Below are 27,572 nucleotides of genomic sequence, written 5' to 3'. Positions count from 1 at the left end.
CTTCGCGACGGCAGGGCCTTCCTACTACGAGCGCATTATTCGCGACTTCTGTTCTCCGTGCGCTGTTCCCGCTGGTACGAAGAGACGACGGCCTGTGAAAGCCAACACCGCGGAGTACTCGAGTAGTATGTCGCTTAAAATGCTAAGTGATTACGTTTGAGAATTGTGCTTCTCATACATCGTTTTACAAAGATACAAGGGTGCACAGTCCTTGCATAGTTTGGCCTCAATGAACTTAAAGGGGCTCTGAAACACCTTCCGAAGAGAGCACATAAACTCGCTCAGACACTGCATTTGTTGTCATGAACATCTGAGCCAAACAATACACTTCTACACGGAGCAGAGGACCCACAATCACGCGTCAAAGTTGGCGAGCCTTTGCCGGCGACTTTTTCATGCTCGCACCCTCCTCCGTCGCTCGATTCTACGTATACATGTTGAGAGGCGGCCATTGGTTAGATTCTTTCAGACGTCAGGCAACTACCGAGGCCGCGGTCAATTGGCCGCGTAGCTCCGGCGGGTCAGGAAGCTCTCCCCCGGAGGTGGGGCCGGCGGAGGAGCGCCGACCTTCCAGCGTGCAAAAAGTGACGAGAGAAGAGGGAAAGGCGCGAAGAGGCTGAAATTCAGATTTTGACTGCAGATAACTCAGCTTCTACATAGCGCATTAGAAAAAAAATGCTTGCTGGACAATATTCACGAAATGCGTTGCTTTAACATCCCAGCCATATCCCAAATTTATTAGAGCCCCTTTCAGAGCGCCTTTAAACTTAACGAACTCTCCTTAGTGCCACCATGCCATTGGCGCAACGCATGGTAGCCGAGCATATGATAATGCAGGTAAAATTCGGATGGTGCGAAAACTATCACTTTTTCTGTTTCAGAATTTCTTGCACTTGCAAGAAACCAAACCTTTTTTTTTTTGCGTGAAATCTGAAAGTTCAACTGCAGATTCAGCGCGGATTGTTTTTTTTTTTCTACCAAGCGTGGGCGTCCTCATTGTCATGTGTATTTGCTGATTTTCGCCCTCGGATTTTCTGCATACGTAAATAAACTTCTCTTTAAAGGGCAAAGTACCTTTGCGAGCATCTGAGAGAAAAGCAGTGATTCTGTCATCAGACCGAGAACTAGGGGCCAGCTAAGCGGTACGTACGGTGCTATAGAGTGATAGATGTGGGGATTCTTTTGGTGACTGCTATAAGGCCCCCGTTGAGGGGGAACGAAAGGCTGTAGCCACTGGACATTCCCCAGAGCGCCGCATTCCTCCTCTCCACGCTTGCCCATTCCGAAGATGTGCGAGTTCCACCAGCAGTTCTACTATACCACGAGCATATTCGCTGCACTACATCTGCCTGCGTTCGCTGCGCCGTTGTTGCCGAGATATGAACTTTCAGAGCAGCGCAAACGGAACAGAAACGTCAATGCTATCGGGGATTCACAAAAGAAATTGAGAGCATGATTTGCGAACCTCGTGTAAACAGTAAGTCATGCGTTGGTGTGCATTATACGCAACAGCATTGGAAGGCCTTCGCAACTACGCAGGGAGGGAGTCACATTGGTTGGGGTGCTCTCGCATGTGGCCGTTGTCGGCACGCACGGTGGCTTCAACGCTCATCTAGTCGTTTCTGTTATCCTTCCCGCTCTGTTTCTTTAATCCCCAAAAGGGAGCGAGTGTCCTGTCGGCCGGTCGACAGACCTCGTCCTCATCGCTCGCTAGCTTGTGCGCAGAGTTTTTAGCGGATGCGGAATTTTTGAAGTTCTTATATTCAAAGGTTTATCGCAATCTTGGCGCGAAATCACGCAAAATCTACAAGTCTGGTATTTCTCCTCTTATAACTACATGACTTCCTAACAAAACTGCAGAAACGGCATTTTCCAACCTAACTTTGAAAGTGAATTGAACAGCGCGAAACAGGACGAACGACGAAAGAAGAAGGCGCGTGATGACGAAGCATTTTAATTGGGACTAAAATTGGTGGTTGGTGTCCCCTATACCGACAGTCCATTGGATCTTGCAGCCGCTTTCTTCCTTTCGGTCAGCTCCTGCTCAACTTTTGGGTCGGCGCTGGACATCATTTCCTCCCACCGCTCACTTAATCGTTAGTTCTGTTATCCTTTCTATTACTGTGTTGTTTTGACAGGCCCATGCCATGGGCTGCTTGTATGTCACAGTGTGCGCATTGCGGCTGAAGTCTTCTGGGTAGATTGCGTAAAGTCTTTAGGGGCTTGAATATGTGTTCGCTCGTATTCTTCTCAGTTTCATTTCCTGCCTGTGCGGCGGACACAGACAGCGCTTTTCCGTGTGTGCCTTCTTCTTATTATTTTTCTCGTTCGTCTTTATTTCGCGCTGTTCCATACCCAAGGCACTGTTACCAACTTAGCCCAGCTTTACTTCCCGTATTTATGAAAGTGAGGTCAAAGTTTCACCTGCCAGAGATGCAGGAGACCTGTCGAAAGATAAATTTATGCAAAAGTGACCCTAACGCGACTGAGTCAAAAATTTCCGTGGTCGTAGCGCTGCATTGGCAGGCTGTACGGTGCAATTTCGTATTTTGCCCCTAATTTACTGTATGTGCGTATCAGCGAGCAATTTCGTCTTCCATTTGGAGGTAGGGAAATCATCAAAGTTAGCCCAAATTAATTATGCAGCAGTCATCTTTTTTCAACATATCTCCAACTTTTTACACCTTTGCAATGAAGGAACCGTTAGTGATGAAGCCTTCGAAGTGCATATCTTCTACCGGAAGTCTGCGTAGCAGGGTAGATGTACATGTGCCATTAAGCTACTAATGTGATTTTTTTTGTGTTCGCGTGTAAAAGTTACGAAATCGCACTAAGAAGCAGTAAACGTTACATCCATTTTTTGGGGACATATAGTCATCCTATGCAATGAAAATTGTAACTCCTTGCTGTCTAAAACAGCAATAACTATTTACTACTTTATGCAACGTAATGACACTTTGTACACCGCAAGAATAGACTGAAAGGACACTTGCAGCTCGAATCTATTGCCGTACTTCTGGTAGAAATATTATCTAAGGAGGACGTATTTTAAATGCGGTGTTCCTTCCACGGTGTCCTGTTGCCAGTCTGCTCACAAAATTGCTCTTCAAGAAAACTGGAGAGGGCAGGGCTCGCTATTATGCGTCACATGAAAGAGCACAAGCTCTGGGAAGGAACACAAATTGGCACCCTATAGCACAGAGCGCTGTGGTCGCTATCGCTAACAACCTTCGGAGGCTGGAGAACCATGTAAATGTATCGACGGAACTTCGATGCGCCCCAGATGAATGCAAGGCCTTTGTTATCCGTCCTTGAACAGTTGTTGGCTTCCGCCTTCGACACAGAATTATTTCATGCCCTAGGCTTTTTTTTCTCTGGAGGGAGTCAGCGGAAATCGTGCTAGGTTATCGTGCGTGAAGTTTAACGTTCCGAAGCTAGTGGAACGCTGCTTGTTAATTCAGCCCACACCGAGTTCTTCAACTTTCACTCCTATCGCAGAATACGTGAGCATTTTTAATGCATTATAGAAGCCACATGGAGGTCAAAATGCGTCGTCGCTCATAAAACTCTCCCATTGGCTGGAGGAAAGCGACGTCACTTCCGGTAAAGATATCAACAGCTGCTAATGTTATGCATCGCTAGCACATAACGGAGTTAATTATTCCTGTGAAATTTTCCTTTTTTCTTCTGTGAAAATGCGGCCGCCGCGGCCGGATTCGATGCTGCGTCGTTGTACTCAGGGCCGAACACCATATATCCACTAAGTCACCAGAGCCGGTGGATATCCTTAGATAGCTGCTCTTTCCTGCGGGTGCGTGTGTGCGTATTCCTCCATTTATTTTTGTAGCGATAGCTACACAACGCCACCTCTCCGACCCTTGAGCGTGGCACCACTTGAGTTCTGTTGCGGCGCCGTTGGTCACGTACGGTTGGTCACCTGGGTTGCTCACATGGTGCGGCCGTTGGTCACTGGTGCGGAGCAGCTGCTGCTGCAGGCGGCGCGGCGCGCAACAGCTGCAACAAACAGCTGTGCGCATGCGCCGTGTCAAGTGGGACAAAGATGAACAAGGAACGCCTAGCAAAACGGAGCGGCGAAAGACTGACTATGCAATTCGACTGAGCTAGTTCCACTCGGCCAGATGTAGCTATCGCGTCACTCCAGGTTTAACCAGAGCTAAACCACAGCCACGCCCTTGGGCATTACGGGGGGGGGGGGGGGGGGGGGGGGGACAAAGAGGCAAGAAAAATAACACAGGTAACGCAACATCTCATGCACATCGGCAACACCATCAATTAATCATGAATATACTTCACGGGAGCGCTTTAAAACAGACGCACACGCGCAAACAACGCACACAAATATTAGCATTATATTTCAAAAGAGATACAGAGTTTCAAAATACATCGTTTGAGTGTATTGACGCGATATGGGATGGAAGCTTGTTCCATTCACCTATAGTTTTGGGAAAAAATGACATTTTGAAAGCTTGAGTTTTACAGTGTATTTCTTTCATCTTATTTGCATGGTCTGTGTCAATGACATGTAATCAGGCTTGCATAAATACCTATCTGGATCTATACCTGTGCGAGAGTAAAATATGTTCTGAAAATTTTCAGTCTAAGATATTCCCTAGGTTTCTGTAGTGATGTCCAGCCAAGGATTTTTTCCCTGTTGAAACACTGAAATTCCTAGTAGAATTTGAAAAAAAAAAACAAACGAAAAGCTATGTTTTGTATTCTTTCTAAACGGTTTACATCGCATACCACCTATGGATCCCACAAAGCGCACGCGTAATCAAGAATAGATCGCACATTTGATTTGTACAATGATACCTTGGCCTGAAGTGGTGACTTCGTTGCATTTATGCTCACGAGACCTAGAACTCGGCATGCTTTACTTGTGATGTGATCAATGTGTCGGCTCCAAGAAAGAACAAGGGTGAAATATACGGCAAGACGCTTGTGCTCGTGAACAGACAATATCTTGGTTGAATAGATAGTGTAACTGAAGTCATGAGGTGCTCTTTTCCTCGAAAAGCATATATGAACGGTTTTTTCAAGTTGATAAACATGTGCCACTTGGTGCACCATTGACTTATTTTGTTGAGGTCGCTTTGTCGAACACTGCGGTCGTTGATCGTATGAATAACTCTGTACAAAACACAATCGTCAGCAAATAACTTGATTTGAGATGAAATACCGGAACAGATGTCATTTATGTAGAAGAGGAATAAAAGCGGTCCTATGACTGACTCTTGAGGCACGCCAGATGACACATCAACTTCGCGGGATGTTTCTCCGTTAAGCACCACTTTTTGTCTTCTTAAATTTAGATACTCCTTGATCCAGTTCGCAACCATACTATTAACATTATACATATATAATTTCTCTACCAATAAAGAGCGAGGGACAACATCGAACGCCTTCTTGATATCTAGAAACAAACAGTCAACAAAGAAACCCCTATCCATAGCTCCTGCCAAATCATGAGTCAATTCAAGCAACTGTGCTCTACAGGAAAAACCACTACGAAATCCATGCTGCTGGGGATTAAGAAGAGTGCGCATTCATGTGACTCATAACATTAGTGAAGAGCAAATGCTCAAGAATCTTACACGCAACGCTGGTGAGTGAAATGGGCCGGTAATTTAAAACACTACTTCGCGGTCCTCCTTTGTGCGCAGGGACAACATAGACAAGTCTCCAGTCATCATCTAGTAAGGAGGTTTCTTGCAAAGGTTTTGTGAAGATGACGTACAGATAACTGGATACTTCACGTGGGCATAAAGAGAGCAAAGCGGGTGACAAACCATCAGGCCCAGCTGCCTCAGTTTTTGTTCAGAGTTTTAAGAGCGGCCTCTATTCCTCGGTGGTTGATTATGATATCGTTCATGGGCTCATCGACTACTGCACCAGATTGTAACAGAGTGTTATTCCTTTTAATACGAGAAGTGTACACAGAACTGAAAAATGAGATAAAGCACTCCGCTTTTTCGACGTCATCATGGATGGTGGAGTCGTCGTTATCGAGGGCCGGTATCGATAACACGTCTTTACTGTTCATTTTGAAGTACTGCCACTGTTCTTTTGGTATTTTTTGTAAACGCAGATAGAACGTGTTAAAGAATTTAATCTTTAGCAGCTTTTAAGGCTGCTTTCGTATCTTCAGTTATTTGCTTGAGCTCTTCTTTAAGCTTCAAAGAGGGGATTTTCTTCTAAGCAGCGTAAACGTTCCCTCTCTGTCTGACCTTGCGTTTCACGCCTCGCGAGCACCATGGCTTACTATTGCTTCGCCGCGCACTCATAACCCATGATGGTACATAAGGTTCACGCATCTCGAGCAACTTGTTTTTGAAAACTTCCCACAGTTCTTCCATATTCATAAATTAAGCCTGTGTCTCAAATACATTGAAATAGGAATCGAGAGCTGACGACATATCATTCACTCGCCTTTTTTGATAGCTATAGATACGCCGCGTACCACCATTGGTAGGTCTTACATACTACAGGTTCATATCGCACAACACAGCCTGGTGGTCACCGATGCCCGGTAACACCATTGTCGACCGTGCCAACTCTGGCGTATTAGTGAAAAGCAAATCTAAAACATTAGTTCCTCTTGTAGGCTCCGAGACTGGCTGTGTTAGGTAAAAATGGCGACAGATCGTAAACATTTCTTTGCTAGTCTGGCTGAAAGCACTAAAACTGGGGTCAGCTAATGACCAATCTATTTCCGGAAGATTGAAATCTCCACCTATAAATAGATAATCAGTGTTCACCAATTCTATGGCATTGGAAAGGTCTCCCAGAGTATAAATTTTACTTCCTGGCGGCCGATAGAACGAACATACCGATAATGACCTGCCGTTCTTCAATGCAATCTCTACTCACAGCATCTCAGTTTCACTGCCTTCTATTAAAATTTCTCGGCAGCACAATGCCATATCAACTAAAATAAAAATGCCACCCCCGAGGCGATTTATATCCTTACGGTAGCAAGCAAAACCGTTCGGATACACTTCATCATCCGCAACGTCGGCATCGAGCCAGGATTCAGATCCAAGAACGACCGTAGGCCTAGACATATAAACGAGTCTAGCAAATTCATCACTTTTATTTCGAACACTTCAACAATTCACAATAAGGAAAGCAAGAGCCGACTCCTCCGTTTTCAGACCCTGTCAAACTGCTTGTACAACTGTATCCAGGGATTCGTCATAAATGAACTTCACCTTATTTATATAGAGAGTGGTAAACATGAGGTTTACTTTGTCAGTCTCCACTTTATTCGTTTTAGCGTAATCCCACAGTAGTTTCCACTTTTTCCGAACATTTTCAGAAAAGTCCTCCGAGATACTTGTATATGTGCATTTTAATTTCTTTGCACTTGATAGCACTGCCTGCTTGTCCTTGAACGAGAGGAACTTGACTATAATCAGCCGCCTTTTATCCGGACAGTTCCTTCCACGACGATGAGCTCTCTCTCTCAATTGGGACCTTTTCACTTTGTAGCTTCGACTGACTAACTTCTATGATATGTTCCTCAGCCTTTTCGTACGTTTCATACTCGGCTTCATCTTTCACCCCATTAAAAATTAAATTGCCCCTTCTGCTTCGGTTTTCAAGGTCATAAACCTTATCAATAAGTGACAGAAGCTGGGCCTGCTGCTATTCGCAATTCTCCTTGCATTCTTTCACCTCGCTGTGCAAAGCCTGAAGCTTAGCAAGTGATGTTTCTAGATTAGTCGTACGTTCATTCAGGTCCGACATGGCAGCCTTGCTTACCGCTTGGTGTGTTTCAATAGCACACAACTTTTTCTTCAATTGCTTTTGTCCGTCTAAAATTAGTTTAAGAGCAGTTATGTGAGGACCCGGATTCACTTCGACGTCATCACACACAAGCAACAACAAAAAATAAAATGCGAAATGACGTAACCACTTGAACTGATAGCGCCTACGAAACATAAGTCGAGCGTGCCAAGCATGAGCTCTCTTACACTCGCAAAAAGCACAGGGGGTGCTACCGGCAGAATAAAAATAGAATGTGTGACGCACAGTGCATTCTGACTAGCCTGCACAAAGAAGAGCGTTTGCGTGAGCGGCGCAGCCATAGCCGTGCCGGCACCACGCCCCAGCGGCAGACTGGAATTCCTCGGTATTTGTAGGCTGTGGTGGCGATTAGCAATGTTCCATGGTTCATTGACCGGTATCGGGCAATGTCCAGAATTAGCGGCGGTGCCCGTTCCGTCACAGGTGTCGTTGATTCCCTCGGTGGCTTCCCATGAAGTACAGACGAACGAAGATTTGCCGGCCGATAACGTAGCTTTCGAAGATCCACCTTTCCAACTTCTTGGAACAGCAATGCCACGAAACTGAAGCGAGTAACACCTGCACAAAGAAGAGCGTTTGCGTGGGCGGCGCAGCCATAGCCGTGCCGGTACCACGCCACGATGATGTCAAGAAATTGCTTCCACATTTATCGGTAGTTAGGCTTTCACTGGAGTCTCAGCTGAGATAATTCCGTAGCCCAATTTACTGTACGCAGAACGAACAAATACCTGCACAATTCTCTCAGCTAACTTTGTTGTTTAACTGTTCCCGAGTAGAATTGATGTCGTTGTTTACATAAGCATGGGTTAAGGTGACATTGCGCGCTTTGCAACGTGCCCGCATTGGCGTTTGCAATGAGCAAGCAAGTTATGATCTCTGACGCCATGGCCTAGCATTAGTGGGCTGAACTTCTTTATTAATGCGGAAGCATTACTAAGCTTTGTCGGCACTGGAAGTGTCCGCAAAACGTGGCAACAAGAGCTGTATGATGAAGTATGGTGAAGTAGGTGACTAAACAATACCGAGTCAGAGTATTAGCAATTGGGCATTAACGATATGTATTAATTAATTACCACATTTAGCAGACATAACTAATATCAATAATTAATAGCATTGATTATGTTTTAATTAGATATTTAACTGCAGTTGATAATGCTGTTAATTAATGGAGTCAATTAGCGGGGGTAAATGTTAGGTTAATGAATTGAGCTAGTTACACAATGTGACGTGATAGGTTGTGACGTCGTTCCAAACATCTGATGACGTCCCGCCTACAACCAATTAGAGTAAAGCAAAAAACGAAGCCTAGAATGTCGGTGTCTGAGAAGTAGGATGATATGCAAGTTTTCAAATAGTTCTAGAGGATTCCATATGACGTCATATGGACAAGAGCTACCAAAGTCGACTCGGAGCCTTCAACGTCACGGCAAACACTAATGCTTTATCATTACTCTAATGCGGTCTCTGCAGCAAACAAAGGCACCGACTGAAAGCTAGAAGTAAAGAGACTTGCAACTGAACTTGAGTCTGATAGTGAAAACACATATAAGCAGCATAATGGCTTTGTGGTACAGTTGTGGTCAACTGTCAAATGCCACATGCACGAAACCTATGATCACATGTGAAAAAACAGTGTGAATGGACAAAGAACGATGAGAACAAGGCGGCGAGGCAGACATAAGCTGTAAAGGGGCCTTACGTTGCCAATACATCAAGATAAAAAACCAAAACTTTAAAAAGACTAACAGGCACCCTTGTGCTGTGCGATGTCAGCGCGCGTTAAAGATCTGTGGTCAAAATTATTCCGGATCCCTCCTCTCTAGCACCTCTTTCTTCCTTTCTTCTCTCAGTCCATCCTTTATCCCTTTCCTTACGGCGCGGTTCTGATGTCCGCCGATATGTGATACAGATACTGCGCCAATTCCTTTCCCCAACAGCCAATTCAATCCAATTCAAAAAAGACTAACAACATGAGGCATCACAGCTTAAGAAAAGGACATCCATGCTGAACTTCAGGCAATTAACTTTGATGTCTTCATTCACACTGTTGCTTCACATTTAACAAAGCTTCAAGCTGGCATGAGCCATTTGACGATTAGCTACAAATTTACCACACGATCATTATGCTGTATATGTGCTTTCACTTTCCGAATAATATACAGTTGCAAGTCAGCGCTGTGTCACTCTTTTCAGCCCGCGGGGAATCGCGAAAACTATTCCTTGCGCTCCTGTTTCATTCCTTTCATCCCGGGGTGAGGCAGCTATCTTTCCTTTGTCCTGTACCCGTGCAGTAGTACTGCTGTCACTTGGTCCGTTTGTATACAGGAAAAGCGGCACTAGCTAGGACACTCTTTAGATTTGCTGTTTACTCGAGTGCGTGTGTTTGTATGCACGTTCTGCTGACTACGAGGATTCGAGTTGGTTGCTGGGTGTGGTTGATAGCACGTGCAGGATGTCACAAAATCGGGCACTGAGGGCATGCACTTTGAACACGAAGGTATGCGAAGGAACTTTCGCCACGACACTCGCAAGCCACTGGGAGAAGCCAGTTTTCTCACGAACTTTAGGCAAAGCGCGCGGCATACAAGTGCAAAGGAGAAGGTGGCTATGGATGGATGCGGAAAGAAGGCGGTGCGCTTTGTTGAGAAAGGGAAGGCACTGGAAGAGTCAAGTGTAGTAGGAGAGATCAAAGAAGAGCATGCAGGACTGGGCGGCTCGAATCGAGTAGCGGCGGCACGGCGGTGGCGGCGGTTGCTGCTGCGTGGGAGCCTACGTGCACTAACGCATCGGAGGCTTGGCTTCACTCAACAGCGGCGGCAGCATCTGAAGCGTGGCATCTTAAACAATGTCGCCGCATTCACTGCGTCCTTATTTTAGCGAGCCGTCTGCGTTTATTTTCTTTTTTTTCTGGGGGGGGGAGGCTCGGATATGGTTGCCCTGAATACTTTGAGATTACATTAGAATCGTAAATATACTTCTTTTACAATCCTCCTGTGCTCTCCAACTCGCCCCTCACGTTATATTCATGCATATAAGATAAAATATACCATTTTGTTGTCATACTTGTAGCTCTTACATCGATGTCCCTAACAACTATAGCATCGAAAAAGAGTATGCGGCTGCTAACAGACAATGCCGCGAAGCGTATTTAAATTGACGATCTTTTGCTGAATGCCAAAACACTAGCGGCCTCAACCATAGCATGCTCCTCTTGCAGCGCTGAGTACGTGCTACCTCGAGGGGAGAGGGATGATTCTTCGTTGGTTTATTGGCTTACGTCCCAAAACGACTCAGGCTATGAGGGACGGCGGAGTGAAGGGCTCTGGAAATTTCGACCACCGGGGGTTCTCTAACGTGCACTGACATTGCACAGTACACGGTCCTCTAGAATTTCGCCTCCATCTAAATTCGATCGCCGCGACCAGGATCGAACCCGCGTCTTTCGAGAACCACTGCGGCGGTCGATTCTTTGTTCGAGGCCTGTATTCTATATTCTTTGCGGGAGCTCCCGAGAAAGCTATGCATTTTGTCGAGAAAAAATTGAAAAATTGATTTTTGAGGAAAGTCGAAACAGCGCCGCAACTGCCGTAAGGTAAGCGAGGAAGGAGGGAGTGAAAGCAAAAGGAAGAAAGATGTGCGTAGTTGAGGGCTCCGGAATAATTTCGACCTCCTGGGGATCTTTAACGGGCACTGCCATCTCACAGCACATGCGCGCTTTTGCATTTTGCCTCCATCGAAACGCGGTTGCCACGAGCGGGTTCGAACCCGGGAGCTCCAGCTCAGTAGCCGAGCGCGCTAACCACTGAGCGACCGCGGCGGACGATCATTTTCTCGAGGCTATCTCCTTTTTCGTCTACTACCTCTTGCCTTCTTCCAAGCTCACCTAGCTGTACCACACGAATACCCTACCCTCCTCCATTACCGGTCATGTGTGTCGTCTGCGGTGCGCTAGTCCACGCACGTAGTTTGCACTTGCAAAGAAACACTACACACGGTTCACTCTGGTCGAACTTTTTGCAGGCCAGCCCGGGTTTGCAAAAAACTGCGCTCGGATGAAAAATTGCCAACGTGATGGACACCGAAATCAGGAAACCCCATGTGGCCGAAACTGTCCGGAGCCCTCCACTACGGCGTCCCTCATAGTCCGAATTCCTTTAGGACGTTAAAACTCTAGAAATTAAACCAAACATGGAGTTCAGGCACCACTGAACGACAGTTCTGCATAGGCCACCCAGGAGGTGCTGAACTTATAAGACATTTGTTTACTCTCTATACTGTATATAGTCATTTGTGTGTGTTGCCTAGTAAACCTATAGCGCATGTTCATGCATCATAGTTGTCCTCATATTCCGCCAAAATCATTGCATGCATTTCATTAATCTTTCCAGGAAATAAAAGAAATGTCTGCGGATCTCTGTTAGGCATCCTTGAGGGGTTCTTAACGTTTATGAAACATTTCGAGATGTGCTAAATTTAGTGCTTCACTTGCTCACCTGTTCAACCGCTGCAAGAGGATACAAAACGTAATCAGAAGAAGAAGGCTATAGATGCCGAAAAAACGTTCTCAAAACGCCCTAAGAGGTATTCTTAAACGTCATTCCATGATCAAGAATTCTTTACTCATCTTTAAAAAAAGTATGTTATAAACTTCTACAAGGTAAAGCCGCATTAAAGGGTCCCTGAAAAGGGCGTTGGAGGTTGCCTATAAAATGCTGGCATTTTGTAGAGTACATGCCAACGAGCTACCATGCCGCGCGCAAGACCTCAAAAGCGAGCCAATAATTTACAACACAGTTTTAAAAACTCGTGCTTCCGCGCCTGGCGGCGCCCGAATCCGCGCTCGTTGTTACGTCAGCACCGCACTTGTTACGTCATATAGCGCTCGTTACATCAGCAGCGGACTGCTAGCATTGGCTCGCGCGCGTCGTCAGCCGGCGGTCGGGGCGAGTGCGAGGGGCCGGCTGAGGAGCGTCGACATTTCAGCTTGCAAAAAGTGACGAGAGGAGAGGAAAAGGCGCGAAGACGCGGGAATTCAAATTTTGACTACAGATAACTCAGCTTCCACAAAACGCATCTAAAAAAATTCTTGCTGGAGGATATTTGTGAAGCGGCGTCCTTTAGCATCCTATAGGCACATCGCATCTTTGTTGAGACCCCCTTTCACAGCCCCTTTAAGTGGAGTGATTGTTCCGACATGCCGATGCATACAGGATATTGAAGATAAAATTATGTCTAAGTTCCGATGTGTCAGCTGAACACAAAATATCTTAAGATAAAAAAAAAACAGCATCGCTCTGGAGGTTATGTTCGCTATGCACTGTTCGCCATATGCGTGCACAAAAATATATAAGGACGCACGAAAAGCAAGGCTTGAATACTTCTAGACAGCACTCATTCAACCACACAAGAGCTTCCACAATGAGCGCTAAAACTCTAACGAAGTCGCAAAATATTTACAAGGCGTTCCCACAACAACTACGAGTCCATGACAGTCTCGCCTGCAGATATAACCGGCTGACGGATGATCGGAAGCAACGATCGTTAAACACAGTCAGATGGAAAACTGTGAGCGTTATCATAGTCAAACACCGCAAAAGTCGGAATGCGCAGGAGACAATTAAGGTACCGCGCGTGTCCTGTGTCGTCTTTTCGCGCCGTCTGAATGCTTTCAGTCGTGAGATCGTTTCACAATGTTCTTCTGCAGGTACTTCTGTTGTATCGCCAAACGCAAGAAAACGCGCATAGGCCGCGAGCTGCGCGTATTGCTTTGGCGCGCATAATTAGCCTCTCCACTGCGTCGAGCGAAGCGGTCGGCGTGACACTTTCTCGCCCATTTTCTCATTCCAGGTGAGCGGCCTGCATGTGTTCCACCACTGCGTGATCGCGTGGAACATGTGGCTCTGCGTGACGTACGGGGGCCAGGCGCAGACCATCTTCGTCACCTGCATGAACACGCTGGTGCACCTGGTCATGTACTCCTACTACTTCCTCGCCGCGCTGGGGCCCTGGGCGCAGCCGTTCCTGTGGTGGAAGAGGTACCTCACGCAAGTACGCCCACTCACCTCCCTCCGCACATGCGCCTCTTTTTCCCAGTGGCACGGGTAGTCAGTTGGATTAGCAAAGGGCCTTTCTCGCAGCCAATGAGCAGCAGGACTTGAAGAGATAGTAACGGGAAACGCTGTAATAAAAATGGCCAGAAATCAGCACATTTCATTTTGCATCCACAGCGGGAATCTGAGCGTAAGTTTTTGTTCACAGGGACACGTATCAAATTTGTCGTAAACCCAATTAGAGACCAGTCACAAAAGTTTGGCTGGCACGGGTTAACTTGGCGTTGTGGCATCTGAGCATTTTGTGTCACTGCCACAGGTGGCGACGCCTCCGGCAGTGTCATCACCTGTGGCAGTGAATCAGTAACAATGAGGTTCTCAGTTGTTAGGGCGCGCGGCTACAAAGTCGGAGCACCCGGTTTCGAACCCGGACACGGCGGCCGCATTTCGATGGAGGCGAAACGCAAAAGGCGCCTGTGTGCCGTGCGATGTCAGTGCACGTTAAAGATCCCCAGGTGGTCGAAATCATTCCGGAGAACTCCACTACGACACCGCTTCCTTCTTTCACTCCCACCTTCCTGCCTTCCCTTACGGCGCGGTTCGAGTGCCCACCGAGATATGTAAGACAGTTACTGCAGCATTTCCTTTCCAGAAAAACCTATTCTCGTTTTCCGTTCATGAAGGAAAGGAGACAGGAAAGCGAGAGTGTAACCATAAATAGTATTTCGTGCACTAAAAGCCAGATTTATGAGAGATTTTTGATTAAGAAAATAACACTGAATCTGTATGGCCCGAATGAAAATAAGTGTATCAGTGCAAACCAACAGTAATTTTTTAATAGGCTTTTTGTGGTATGCAGACGCTCTTGCCGCATATTAATACCATGGTCGGCGGACGTCAGGATATATGTAAATCATATTGACTAATCAAAGCCTCTTTCCCTAAGGCAGTAGTGACAGAGAAATACTTAACGACAATGCAGACAGGTAATTTAATCGTCAAAACACAATGATATACAGATGCAGCTATACCATAAGAAACAGGAATGTTTTATAACAAAAGTGAAAAATATTATAGCTGAAAAAAATCATTCATATATTGTACTTATCAGTAACACAGTGACACGCACAACAGCACAACACGTTTTCAGTGCCTACAAAAAAATATTCAAAAGACATAGATTACTTAAATATGTTATATTTGTTTCTCTTAAAATGAAATCACTCAGCATGCTAGGTAATGTGTGTGAAATGCTTTTCCGCCCATACTCTACGCGAGAATGGCCTCCTCCCGAGCAATTTCTGACGATGAGGATACAATTTAGATTGTCTCTGCAAGTCCGCGTAAATTAATAATACATCCTGATGGATCAGCACTGCAGTTTTAAATCTCTTTATATACCTATAAGCATAGATGTCTGTAGCCTTTATAATGTTTTCATAAAAAGTGGCTGTGTGTGTCATGCCAAGAAAACATTTTCTATAACATTGCTTTCTTCCGTTACAAGGTCAGCACAAGAAGATCATGTGATATTGTGTTCCCTCAGGTTAATGTTCAATAATTGAAATATGGATGCAAAAGGAATTGTAAAGGAGCCTTTCCATGTTGATTGGAAATTGCGGCACATTGCGGCATTAATTTATTATACCAACGTCTTTTCGCACTTTTATGCAGACTAAGTTAACATGTCTTTTCCAGGACAAATATTCAGAAATTATTACACCGATAGTTTTAATCTATTTCCCTCTAGCAATTTTAAAGTGGCCTAACGTAATCAAGTTTCCAATCTTTGTAACCGTCCCACTAGTTCGATAAAGAACGCATTGTTTTTCAGACTGGCTATGAAAAAGGCAGTTGCAAATCGACTCTTCATGAATCACTCAGTATGCAAAGCATGCTTGGTGAATTATACCTGTTGTGTCCTGGCCTACAGAGAAAACAAATTTACGCAAGCTTGTAGTTAATGCAATGTCGTTTATGTAATATAGAAAAATAATACTGCCTTACGCCGCACCAGTCTTATTTTTTTTTTTGGTGAGAGATGTTTGGTCATTATTATACACTAGCTAATATAATGAGAGAAAACATGGCCATATAAGCTGATGTGCAGTTGCTCGGAAATCATACTCGTCTCACTTACTGAGCACGAGTTCGTGGTTTACGTGATCGAATGTCTTTACAAATAGAAATACATTGACAGCGCCATTACTTACGTTTCAAAATATTCGGATAAAATTTCTTTTTGCGCAATAAGCCGTATTACATGCAGAGCTTTTTCTGAAACCAAACTGACACTGCCTTAGTAAGTTGGATATACGGAAAAAGTTATCTACTCTTAAATTTTTTAAGACCTTTAGTAATTGCAGTTACATAGGCTGTTCTTATTCTGCCTTCATATATCATGCAGTGTTATTTTCGTTAACTGCTTGCTTCGTGTAAAGGCATCTGTTGATAAAGCGATGTTAAAGATGTGAGCTAATGTTGACGCTACAATGTCCAACACATGCTTGACTGGTCAGATTTTGAGTGCATCTGCATCACAACCATGGCTTTGTTCCAGACTTTGGAAAAAGGCTAATGCTTCTGAGGCACAAGGGGTCTGCCGAAACAACGAACTTCAGTTTATTGGCATGTTCATTACGATCTGAGTGCTGGAAGTTCTGCCTTCCAGGTGAACAAAAGAATCATTAAATCAATCTGCAAGTTGCGCTTCCCCCAAGGCATGGCCGTCTATTACGAGTGTTTGGTTTGTTTTATTTGGGTTTAACGTCCCAAAGCGACTCAGGTTATGAGAGACACCGCAATGGAGGGCTCCAGAAATTTCGACCACCTGGGGTTCTTTAACGTGCACTGACATCGCACAGTACACGGGCCTCAAGAATTTCGCCTCCATCGAAATTCAACCACCGCGGCCGGTGTCGAAGCAACAAGCTTCACCTATTCTCTTTAAAGCTTCGTTAATTTTTTCTTCACATTAATTGTCACTACTTCGGAGACAGTTCTTGTTAAAAATTCGATAGGAGTAATCTTTTGCGTATTTCTTTCCTTTATTTGTTTTTTTCTAGAATGTTTAACGCTCAGCCCACATTTCAGGATCATGAGATTGCACAAAGGCACGATAAAGTTTATTCTGTTTAGAAATTTACTTAACAAGGTATCCTGTCATGCATGGTTTGAGCTTTTTCTTTTTTCTGCGGTCCTGTGTTTTTAATGGGAACGAATGAGAGTAACACTTTCTGAATTTAGCCAGAAACTTACAGTACAACTTATTCGTATCAGCAATAAGAATTATTTCCCCCCAGTTGATATGGCGCATGTCTTCCCTAAAGAAAATAGGCTGGTTAACTGAAATCAAATGGTGAACCTTTTAACAGTTATAAATAGCCGCCTGGTTGTAATTACGGATACGCAGCTGAACATTATTAATATCCATATCAGCTTTTAGAGTTTCGGAAGACCACTACGGTGTCGCAACGAATTTCTGTCGTTCCTCGCGCCATTTGAGCATCGCATGGCCGTAGAGTACAGAGTAGAACACCCGCCAGTACATGTCAGTCGGACGCCCACATGTTGGCATGGCGGCTGGAGCAGCGGCTTGGAGGGGACTTAAGTCACGTGACAAGTGCACCTCCGACTTACATGTACTGGCGCGCTTTGTACAACCGCGTGGTTTTCAATTGGCGCGTTTGCGCCACGCACAGCACCGAGCGTAATCGCGTTTTCGAAACTTCAGAAAACTATTAGGCTATTGATGATGCCCAGCTGCTGATCTCTAGCAACAACCAGGCGTCTAATTTTGCGACAGTAATGCTGGGGGTGACTGACGTCAGAAAACAGATAAATTATGTTAACTAATAAGCCAGTTAACTGAATACTATTGATCAAATCTTTAACCTAATAGATTATGGGTCCTGCACATACCTTTACAAGCCGCTCGATAACAGCAAACCGGTGTGCAAGTTCTGCGACAGCCCCCCACCCAGCCGTGGCCCCTTATATACGCAGGTGCAGCTGGTGCAGTTCGTGGTGCTCATGGTGCACAACGCGCTCCCGCTGTTCTTCGCGGGCAACTTCGTGCGGACTTTCTCGGCCATCCTGGTCGCGGAGGGACTCATCTTCTTCGCCTGGTTCTGGGCCTTCTACCTGGACACGTACCGGCGGCGCAAGGCGGCCGCCATGATCTTCGAGTGCCACAAGACGGACTAAACGGGACCCCGTCACATTCACCGCAGAACAGGAACAGTGGGCTGCAGGGCAGCTCGCCCCGCGCAACACAGTGGTGCGCCGACGATGTACAAGACAGTGCGAAGGAATCTTGCCGCTCATATTGAACGCGACTCCAGTTTATTCGCCCTGAACAAAAAGAGTGCCGTTCCCGCCTGGTCTACACGGCATCGCGCACCAATGGCGGTTGATAACAATTACTGTGTCGCAGGCCTACGAAGACCCAACAAATGACCTGAATAGAAAACTGTTTTCTTTTTCGTTTTGTTCTCTGCAAGCAACAAACAGTTAAATGGCAATAATTTTTTTTCTCGCCCTTTCTGTACGCCTATACCTCGAACGCATATACCACTACTTCCAGCGGCCTCCGCACCCAGGTGTCACTTCATTGGTCCCGGACATCGACCTACAGTTCTTTATTCTAAAGCCTTCCCTCTGTACATAGCGCTCGTCTTGTTAGCCGAGCAGCATCTCACTGTGAGTGCACTTCGTGTTGAAAGGCGGGCTGCAAGAGACTAAGCCTTTCTTGGGGGTCATGCGGCAGAGTCGCAGCCATCCATGGCACAAATGGCTGCGTATCTACCCAGCTGGCTGCCTACTACGAGGAACGAATAAAGAGAAACGAAAGCGCTGAACGATGTCAGAGAATTAATCTTTCTTGGAAGTCAACTCTCGATAATTCGAACTTGAGGGGGCCAAAAATTCGTTCTAATTAGGCGGAATTCCAATAACCGTAGATCTTTTTAATACACGATGTAGACGGGACCAAAGCTTCAGTTGAAATAAACCAGCAGCTCGAATTAAGCGAGTTCAAATTAACGGGGTTTTACTACTATAGGGAAGGTATGAAGCAAACGCATGTGTCTGAGAACAGAGGGTGAGAGAAGATAGGGGGGGGGGGGGGGGGGGTGTACGGAAGGCGGCCACTGGAATGGAAAGCGATTTGCCTTAAAACGAAGCAGGAGCATCCTCAGAACCGAAATCCACGAGAAGTACAAGGAGGCTTGGTGCCATGCTCCGTGCCTGCGCTGTCGGATCGATTCAGCTGTAGAGTTAGGTTGTCGCCCTCTGGTGTGAACGTGCTAACGTATCCTGCAGCGCCAAAGTCAGAGCTGTTCGATCATACCAGCTAGTGTTCTCTGAACGTCAAAACCTAATGTTCTGATGGGGCCAAAACGCGGAGATTCACACGCTGTCAAGTCGCCTGCGGCCTTCGAACAAGCCACTCAACGCTGCTCACGGCTGCCTAGATGGCGAGAGCAGCAACCCCAGCAGTGCAACCGATTTAAGTGGCTATGCGCTGCTCAGAACGCGGCTATAGTGCAGAACCTCCGAATCAGCGCTCTGTCGATCCCTCTTCTTTTTTCACATCAACCATGAGCCCACGCCATGCGTTTCGGCAAGCTGAATTTTCGCCTTCTCACTTCCAGGAGCAGTCCCACCAAGGGTCGTCACAGCCGCCACTAATACATGCCATTCTATCATCCACTTGGTATGAATAGCAGTTAAACGTCACGCTGGCCTCTTAAAACAGTATGCCTACCAGCGAGTCCGTGCTCTCGCACTTAGTTTAATCCTTAGTTTAGCACAAATTGGGCTACAACAAGTTGCATATTAGTGACAGCTGCTACATGTATGACTCGGCCACGGACGCTATCGTGAACATTCCGACACGCAGGGCAGGCTCTGGTTCCCCTGCAGCCGACAACGAACCCAGCACATCCTAGGCACACGTGTTAGTTCTTTTTACTAACATCAGAAGTGTTCTTAATAAATTTAACACGTTATCTAAAGCTATCGACACGCTCTGCAAAAATTATTGCTCTAACAGAAACCTGGCTAACCGCGCACGTCCGAGATTCTGATATCTTTCTTAACGCTCATCGTTTTGCATTCTTTCGTTGTGAACGTGGAACACAGAGAGTGGAGGCGTGCTGCTGGCGATTTCAAACGATATCACTTCATCATGTGTGCATGTTCAGACTGACTTAGAAATGGCATGGGCAGCAATAACGCTTAATCACCAAAAAAGCCATAATAGGAGTCTGCTATCACCCACCATCTCCCTCCCCAACCTTCTGCAATGAACTTCACGATGTCATTAATACTGTCACTACACGTTTTCCCGCATCTCCGATATTTCTACTAGGTGATTTTAATTTTCCCAAAATCACTTGGAGCTCCGACATTTACAATTCCTCGCAATTCTCGTCTCTAGCTAGTGAATTTTTAAATGTATGCGCTGTTTTCTCATTGCAGTAAATGTGCACGCAAGCGACCAGACTAACAGCTGATGTTGTCAATACACTAGACTTAATCCTAACTAGTCGACCCGCAATAGTTTCGCCTATAACTTATCTCATGACCTTAGCGATCACGCTCTCCTTCACTTTCCCATTATGTTTACTTGCCGAGAATCTAACAAAAAAGTAACAGTGATACGCGATTATAAGCGAGCCAATTTTCAGGCAGTAAACACTGAACGCTCTTCTTTTATTGACATTTTTCTTGATGGCTTCGACAATCGCACTGTTCAATCTAACTGGAACATGTTTTCGTCCAAAGTAAACCAGCTCAATAAACGGTTCATTCCTCAACGCACTATCATCAACCACACTGATGCTCCCTAGTATAGCAATCATAACAAGCGCTTATCCAATAAAAAGAAGCGACTTTATCGTATCGCTAAGCTCTCCCCCACTAGAGAACGTTGGGATTCGTACTCGGCTGCATCCGAGGCATACGTGCAATACGTGCATCCGAGGCAATTAAAGGCGCAAAGAAACACTTTCAGTCACAGATTCTTCCGTATATGCTCACAACAAATATTTGAAAATTTTAACGCGTGATTAATCCTACGACTGATGAAAATATCGTCCTCACCGACTCCTCTGGTGACCCTATTCCTTCAGACCTTGTTGCCTCAATACTTGACCATTCATTTGCTGAGAACTTTTCTGTCATATCTGCAGCACACATGCCTACAGCTCATAATCACCACTACGCAACTATGTCGTCAATATTATTTGATACTTTTGGTGTCATTAAACTTATAGGTAACCTCAATCCTCATTCCGCTCCAGGTTGTGATCTTATTAATGCTAATTTTTTTGAAAACACTTAAGCCTATGTTTCCATTATACTAACAAAAATTTTCCAACAATCTTATGACCAATCTATCCTACCGAAAGAGTGGAAAATTGGGAAGGTGATTCCAGTCTACAAGTCGAGTAGCAGAACATCTCCCCTCAACTATATATGCCATTCAATCTCTCAAACTAGCACATGTTGAAAAATGTTTGAACATATAATATTTACAAATCTTAAATTTCTTGAATCAAACGCTTTCTTCTCATTGGCATAACACGGTTTTCGAATATTTTACTCATGCGAAACTCAACTAATATGTTTTACGCATGCATTACACCGTATTCTTGACCAATCATCACTAGCTGACTGTATATTTCTAGATTTTAGTAAAGCTTTCGATAAGGTATGTCACGGACTACTCTTATTGATACTAAATAACCTTAATATTGATCCTAATCTACTGAAATGGATTGAGTGTTTTCTCCTTAATCGCTCACAGTTTGTTACCTCTAATGGTTTTAATTCCGGTTCTACTGAAGTGCATTCAGGCGTTCCTCAAGGCGCAGTCCTTGGGCCTCTTTTGTTCTTAATCTACATCGATGATCATCCGTCTCTTGTTAACTGTCATATCCTTCTTTTTGCGGATGATTGCATTATTTTTAGAGAAAAAACCGATACTAATGAGAGCTGTCTGCTTCAGTCTGACCTTACCACTGTAGCTAACTGGTGGAAGAAATGGTCAATGGAACTAAACATTAACAAATGCAAAGCCATTAGTGTTTCAAGAAAATCTACCGCCCCTTCTTCGTATTACATTGATAACATTTCTTTAGAGTCTGTAATATCATATAAATACCTTGGCGTTCACATCACTGATAACCTAAGCTGGTCTCTTCACATCTAACACTTAATCCTCAATGTTAATCGCATACTAGGTTACTTACGTCGCAATTTTTTTCAACGTTCCTTCTTCTTTGAAACTTTTGCTATATAAAACGCTAATTCGCTCTAAACTGGAGTATGCAACGCCAGTCTAGGATCCTACTTATAACATTCATATTACTGCTATTGAGATGGCTCAAAATAACTCTGTGCGTTACATTCTCACTAATTACAACCACACTGCAAGCATAACTGCAATGAAATCTAGTCTTTCTCTTCCATTGCTGTCACTTCGTCGTCAAGTGTCTCGGATCGCTTTGTTTTACAAATTGTACCATCACCCCATACTGTGGCGGTCACCTTATCCCTCAGCCATTTTATGTATTCCATCGTACTGATCATCTTCATAAAGTCGGTTTTGATTCTTGTAACACCAAATATTTTTCTCATTCATTCTTGCCGCGTACCTCACGCGACCGGAATCACCTTCCCGCGGATATTGCCGACCTTAATAATTACGAGATGTTCAGCAAAGCCATAGCTAGCATTGTTTACTGGGGTGCTACTTAAATTTGTCTCCCGGCTGTTTTTTTTCTTAATTTTATTCTTGTTTTTCCACTCTCCCTCTGTAATGCATCTGGCCCTGAGGGGTACAATAAATAAATAAATAAATAAATTGCGTACACTGTAACCTAGCTCGCCGTCATCCAGCAACCATACCCAGGAATTCCGGACAAAAGCGATTTTGAGCGGGAAACCGTTTATAAACGCAATTTTTTTTCAATGTAAGATTTCACTATAACAATCAATATATCCGCAGATCACCCAACGGCAGTCTTGTATTGTTTTTTCTATTCACGTTGTTGGTATCGTCGAAAGCTTTCCCTATTGGTTTTCTATGGCAGCCTTAACTGTTCGATGCGATCACTGGAAACATCTTAAAAGGAATATTTCGCTGCATATAATAATAATTAAACATTACCTTCAACATTTCCATAAAAGTGTCTTACAGTTTTCAAAATTTTTGCCCGAGAAAGCTGGACATGATCTGCCCTCATCACTTTATTCGAAGCTTCCTTGTGCTCCCCTGTCCAACCTAAAATTGCAAGCTATTGCGCTGCCTTCCTCCTACTCCTTATTCCCCTCTTTCACATCTGCTGTCACCCGACAGATTGCATGATTATCTGGAACGTCCGTCTGTGGCGACTGGCTACCCCATCAAGCCGGCTTTCCCGCAATCCTTCATCACATTCCGATCGAATGCCGCACACCCTACCCTACGCTTCTCCATTGTCTCCCGTCGTATATGACACCTGGGCTAAACGAAAGCACGCGTCTTGAGCGTGTAACGCATCCCCCTTCTCCCTTCCACGAACAGACAGTGACGTACGCCGAAGAGACAGAATCCTCGGATGCACGCGGATTCGGCGCTGATACGTATGCCACGCACAGCCTCCACACTCCTTCGTCCTGGTTTCAACATCTACAATCATCCGCTACCCCACCACCACCTCAACAAATCGTCTTGCTTCCCACACTGTCATCTCATTCACGCAGTCTCTACTCCAGCCGCCACTGCACATCGGCATGCACAATATATGGGGACTTATAGAAGTCTGTTGTTAATAGAAAATATTTTTGCCGGCCGCGGCATCCGCTGTCGTATACCGTAGCACCTGAGCTGCGGCCGAAAGGGACAGCGAGCAGACAGGGAGATGAAATAAAAGAAGGGAGCGATAGGGAGAAAAGGCAGGGTTAAGGACACAGTAAATGGAGCTATGGAAACAATCCGCTAATTTCTAAACCACCTGCTGCCTGACGACGTCCACGCCGGCACCTCTGGAGCACTTCATACCCTTCAGCACAGCGTGGCAAATCCTTGGCCTTGCGGAGCCGCAGTCATCAGCTATCTCCTATTGCGCGCTATCCGACATGTGCCGAGGCTGTAATCCATGAAAGGCACACTGCATGCAGTTCCATAACACCCACTTGGTACTGCCTAACCCCAAGCCTTTGACTCCGTCCTCGATATATAACTGGTTGTAACTGTCAGAGGTAATCAATAGTATTATGATAAACGATATCAGAAAGTTTAATAGGGAGAGGCCTGAGCCTGCTCTAAAGAACGGAGGTAGCCTATAAGTGCTCATGGGCAACAATCAGATTTAGTTACTGAAAGACAAGGGGGGCAAAGTCATTAAGGTGGTTAAATAAGTAGATTAAGTCGACACAGGTCTGAACAGCACGCGAAACAATCATGACGCTAATGACGGAGCCAGTGATGTGGACGAATTGACGATCCTTCCTGTTTATAAGCAATGCCAAGAAGAAAAGCGCCTAATTACAATGTTAAGTTACTGCAGACCTGCTGAAGGATGGTATGAACGTTGCTCTGAAGAAAAACATCAAGCCTCTATGCGCAATGTCTGACCATTTACAGCGTACCGGAATCATGGAAAGACTAAAATTCATTAGAGACGGGATGATAAGGACCGCCAAAGCATTACAAAGACTAACAAGGAAAGACTTAAATGCTGACAAAGCATTAAATAAGGTTATCGCTAATGGAATTACAGCAACCTTAGATTTCGGTCAACCAAATGTCCAGGCTGGCTTTCTGAAAGGTTACTCGACAATAGACCTTTCACAGCAGCTGATAAAATAACGCACGGAATATAATCAACCCCTATATTGTCAGCCACGCACAGTATTGAAGATACATATCCGTGGCTGTCCGAGTATCAGCATCAAAAATAGATTTTTATTCTATCGTGTATTTTAAACATACCCGATAATTAAAACAAAAACTGTCTCATATTTCAGGGCTTCTGTGAGGAAGTTGGGTCGGCGGCGCTCGCTCAGGCGGTAGTTCACTGGAAAAAAAAAATTGGAGGCGGCACTTAAGTTCTGCCTTCAGGGTATGATGCGATAGCGTGATGGGTTAATACCCATATGTGCATAATGTCATTCTCTACTGTGCACTCATATATCGCTGGGAGTCCTCATACCACGCGTGGCGCAGTGGTGCAGCAGTTAAGCGACGCGCCACTGCCCTGCGATGGCAGGTGCTCCCAGCGGTGGACCTTGTGCGGTCCAGGTTGCTCTTCCCGAGAGACCAATCATTAGCTGCAGGGTGGGCAATTTCCTCATTATCCCGTGGGCAGGTCGTGATGACGCAGCAGGGTCACGTGAACTAAGTGGCCCACCTACCTCCTAGGATGGACTTTGGGGACTACCTGTCAGAGTCATGCTCGTTATTCTCGCTCAAACGCTGACGCGAGGGAAATAACTGGAAGAATAAGAATGGGGTGGAGCACCTTCCGCAGGTTCTCTAAGATGATGAATGGCAGTTTACCAATATCCCTCAAGAGAAAAGTATATAACAACTGTACCTTTCCGGTACTCAGCTATGGGGCAGAAACGTGGAGGATAACAAAAAGCCTTGATATTTAGCAGAGTATATTGAGGGATCAGTTGGTCAAACATTATGCTCCACGAAAAAGTACCGTTTAGCAGGGTAAAAAGGCGCGGACAGGACAGGGACTACACTTTAGACTGAATGAAAACGGAAGTAAAAACGTCCGATCACCAAGCAGCAACACACAAGCGCAAATCTTCACACCACAGCGGAGAGGAGAGTGATAAACGATGCCAGTGGCGCATGAAACGGGAGGCTTCCTGTGTTTTGTGCCACAGACTGAATTCTCTTCCCTCCCATGGTCTGCTACGGCACATAGCCTTGCAAGCTTAAGGGGTGCTGAAAACACGACGTCAACCCCAAATTTGGCTGCCACTCTCTTCAAGTTGTGCGAGAGCCTGTGTGCATAAGGCATTACCTCAAACTTCCTTTTCTGCTGTTCAACTGGTGCATTTTGCTGAGGTAACCGGGTGTTTTCTTCTTCCTGAGAGCCTCTGCGACTGCCACAAGAACATCAGCAGGGAAGCCAAGCCACCTCTCCTAAGTCTTTGACAAAACTTATTCCGCTCCGTGAGGACAGTACTTGAGGAGTACTGACCTAAGACATGTGGTCGATATGCCTCGCTTGATGAGCTTCGAATGGTAAGAGTCGTAAGGCAGTAGCGCTTTCTTTGAGTAAGCCTTTTAAAGATGCCCAATAGGATTAGAATACGGGTGAATATCTAGAAACTGAATGGAGTCATGAGCCCGTAGTTCATCGGAAAAAGTCAATTCATGAATCCCTTGAATCGGGTTAGGATCGATTCTGCAACTAAAACCAAGTGATCCCTAGGAGAAAGATTAAGAACAGCAAGGAAACCGTCTACGTATCTAAAAATATGACGAAGATGCTCATCGCTCAACGGGGACTGAAGCAGCCTTCCAGTCTTAGCAAAAAAAAATTTACATAGCACAGGGGCAACACTTGAGCCAAAGCAAATTTCACTTTTCTGAATATAGAAACGTTTTCTATGGCTAATAATCGTGGAGCTCAGGTACATGGTAAGGAGTTCTAAAAAGTTTCAATATTTATACCACAAAAATTTCTAAAAGGCACTGGCCCCGCCAATTCAATACACTCTCTCACAGCAATGAACAGTTCGTGAAAGACATGAGAGCGCAAAATGGCAGCACGGACGAGTAAGGGAACAGGACGAGCGCTGTACTCGTCCTGTTCTAGGTGAGCTAGCTGACTGTTTTGAAGCAAGAAGTACTGGGTTCAATTCACAGCGTAGCAGAGAAGGTGAGTGGCGAGGGCAGAACACACTGCATTTCAGAATGTGGTGACCTCGGTCAACATTGCCTACACGTCTGGAACAAGGAGCCTCACAAATTTGAACAGTGTCGTCGGAAACTTTCGTTATTCAAAGCTGTCTCTGGTGCAAGCAGATAAGGATGGAGGCTTCGTCGTTATTCCTCGTGAGATGCATGAAGCAAAGGATGCGAATGCAAGTGAGAAGAACGTGAAGCGCTCGCTTCTGAAGCCAGCTAAGGCTAGGACTAGAGCGCTGAAGCTGCTCAAGGAGTGTAAGCTGGACAGCCTGCAGATGGAAGTGAGCCGCTGCAAATGAGATGCATTGAAGGTTTTTTTTTTTCAATGCAAAAACGCACAAGGCAGAGTGCCCCTTCAGAGCCATAGCCAAAGACATAGCTAACTAGACAGCTCGTCTAGGCAGGCTCCATCTGCGTAATCTCAGCGGGCTTGTTACTGTGGACCCTTTTAAAGTCATCGTCTTAGCTGACATTCTGCGCAGTGACTTGCACGGTGCAACCTCTGCCTTATCAGTGGACATTGAGGAACTTTTGTATTCGGTGCCGACGATTAACTGTGTATTGCTGTGAGAGAGTGTATTGAAGACACGGGACCGGTGTATTTTCAGAATTCTTGCGGTGTTAATACTGAAAACTTTTTAGAACTCCTGACCATGCACATGAATTCCACGATTATTGGTCATAGAAATATCTATATTCAGAAACGTGGAATTGGCCCTGGTTCAAGTGTTTCCCCTTCCTATGTGCATTTTTTTTTTGGGGGGGGG

General features: G+C 45.2%; 1 protein-coding gene across 1 annotated transcript in view; it reads left to right on the top strand.

Moving 5' to 3' along the window:
• LOC144130206 (very long chain fatty acid elongase AAEL008004-like) overlaps positions 1 to 18,365 on the top strand; it is a 115,051-nt gene extending 96,686 nt beyond the window's left edge. Inside the window, exons 3-4 of the mRNA XM_077664190.1 lie at positions 13,678 to 13,878; positions 17,886 to 18,365. Coding sequence (XP_077520316.1) covers positions 13,678 to 13,878; positions 17,886 to 18,086 — 402 coding nt within the window. The 3' untranslated portion in view covers positions 18,087 to 18,365. The remainder of the gene's footprint in view (positions 1 to 13,677; positions 13,879 to 17,885) is intronic.
• The last annotated feature ends 9,207 nt before the right edge of the window (positions 18,366 to 27,572 follow it).

Source organism: Amblyomma americanum, chromosome 4, assembly GCF_052857255.1.
Source record: "Amblyomma americanum isolate KBUSLIRL-KWMA chromosome 4, ASM5285725v1, whole genome shotgun sequence".
In the NCBI taxonomy this organism is placed as follows: Eukaryota; Metazoa; Arthropoda; class Arachnida; order Ixodida; family Ixodidae; genus Amblyomma; species Amblyomma americanum.
This window is presented reverse-complemented; position numbering and strand designations above follow the sequence as displayed.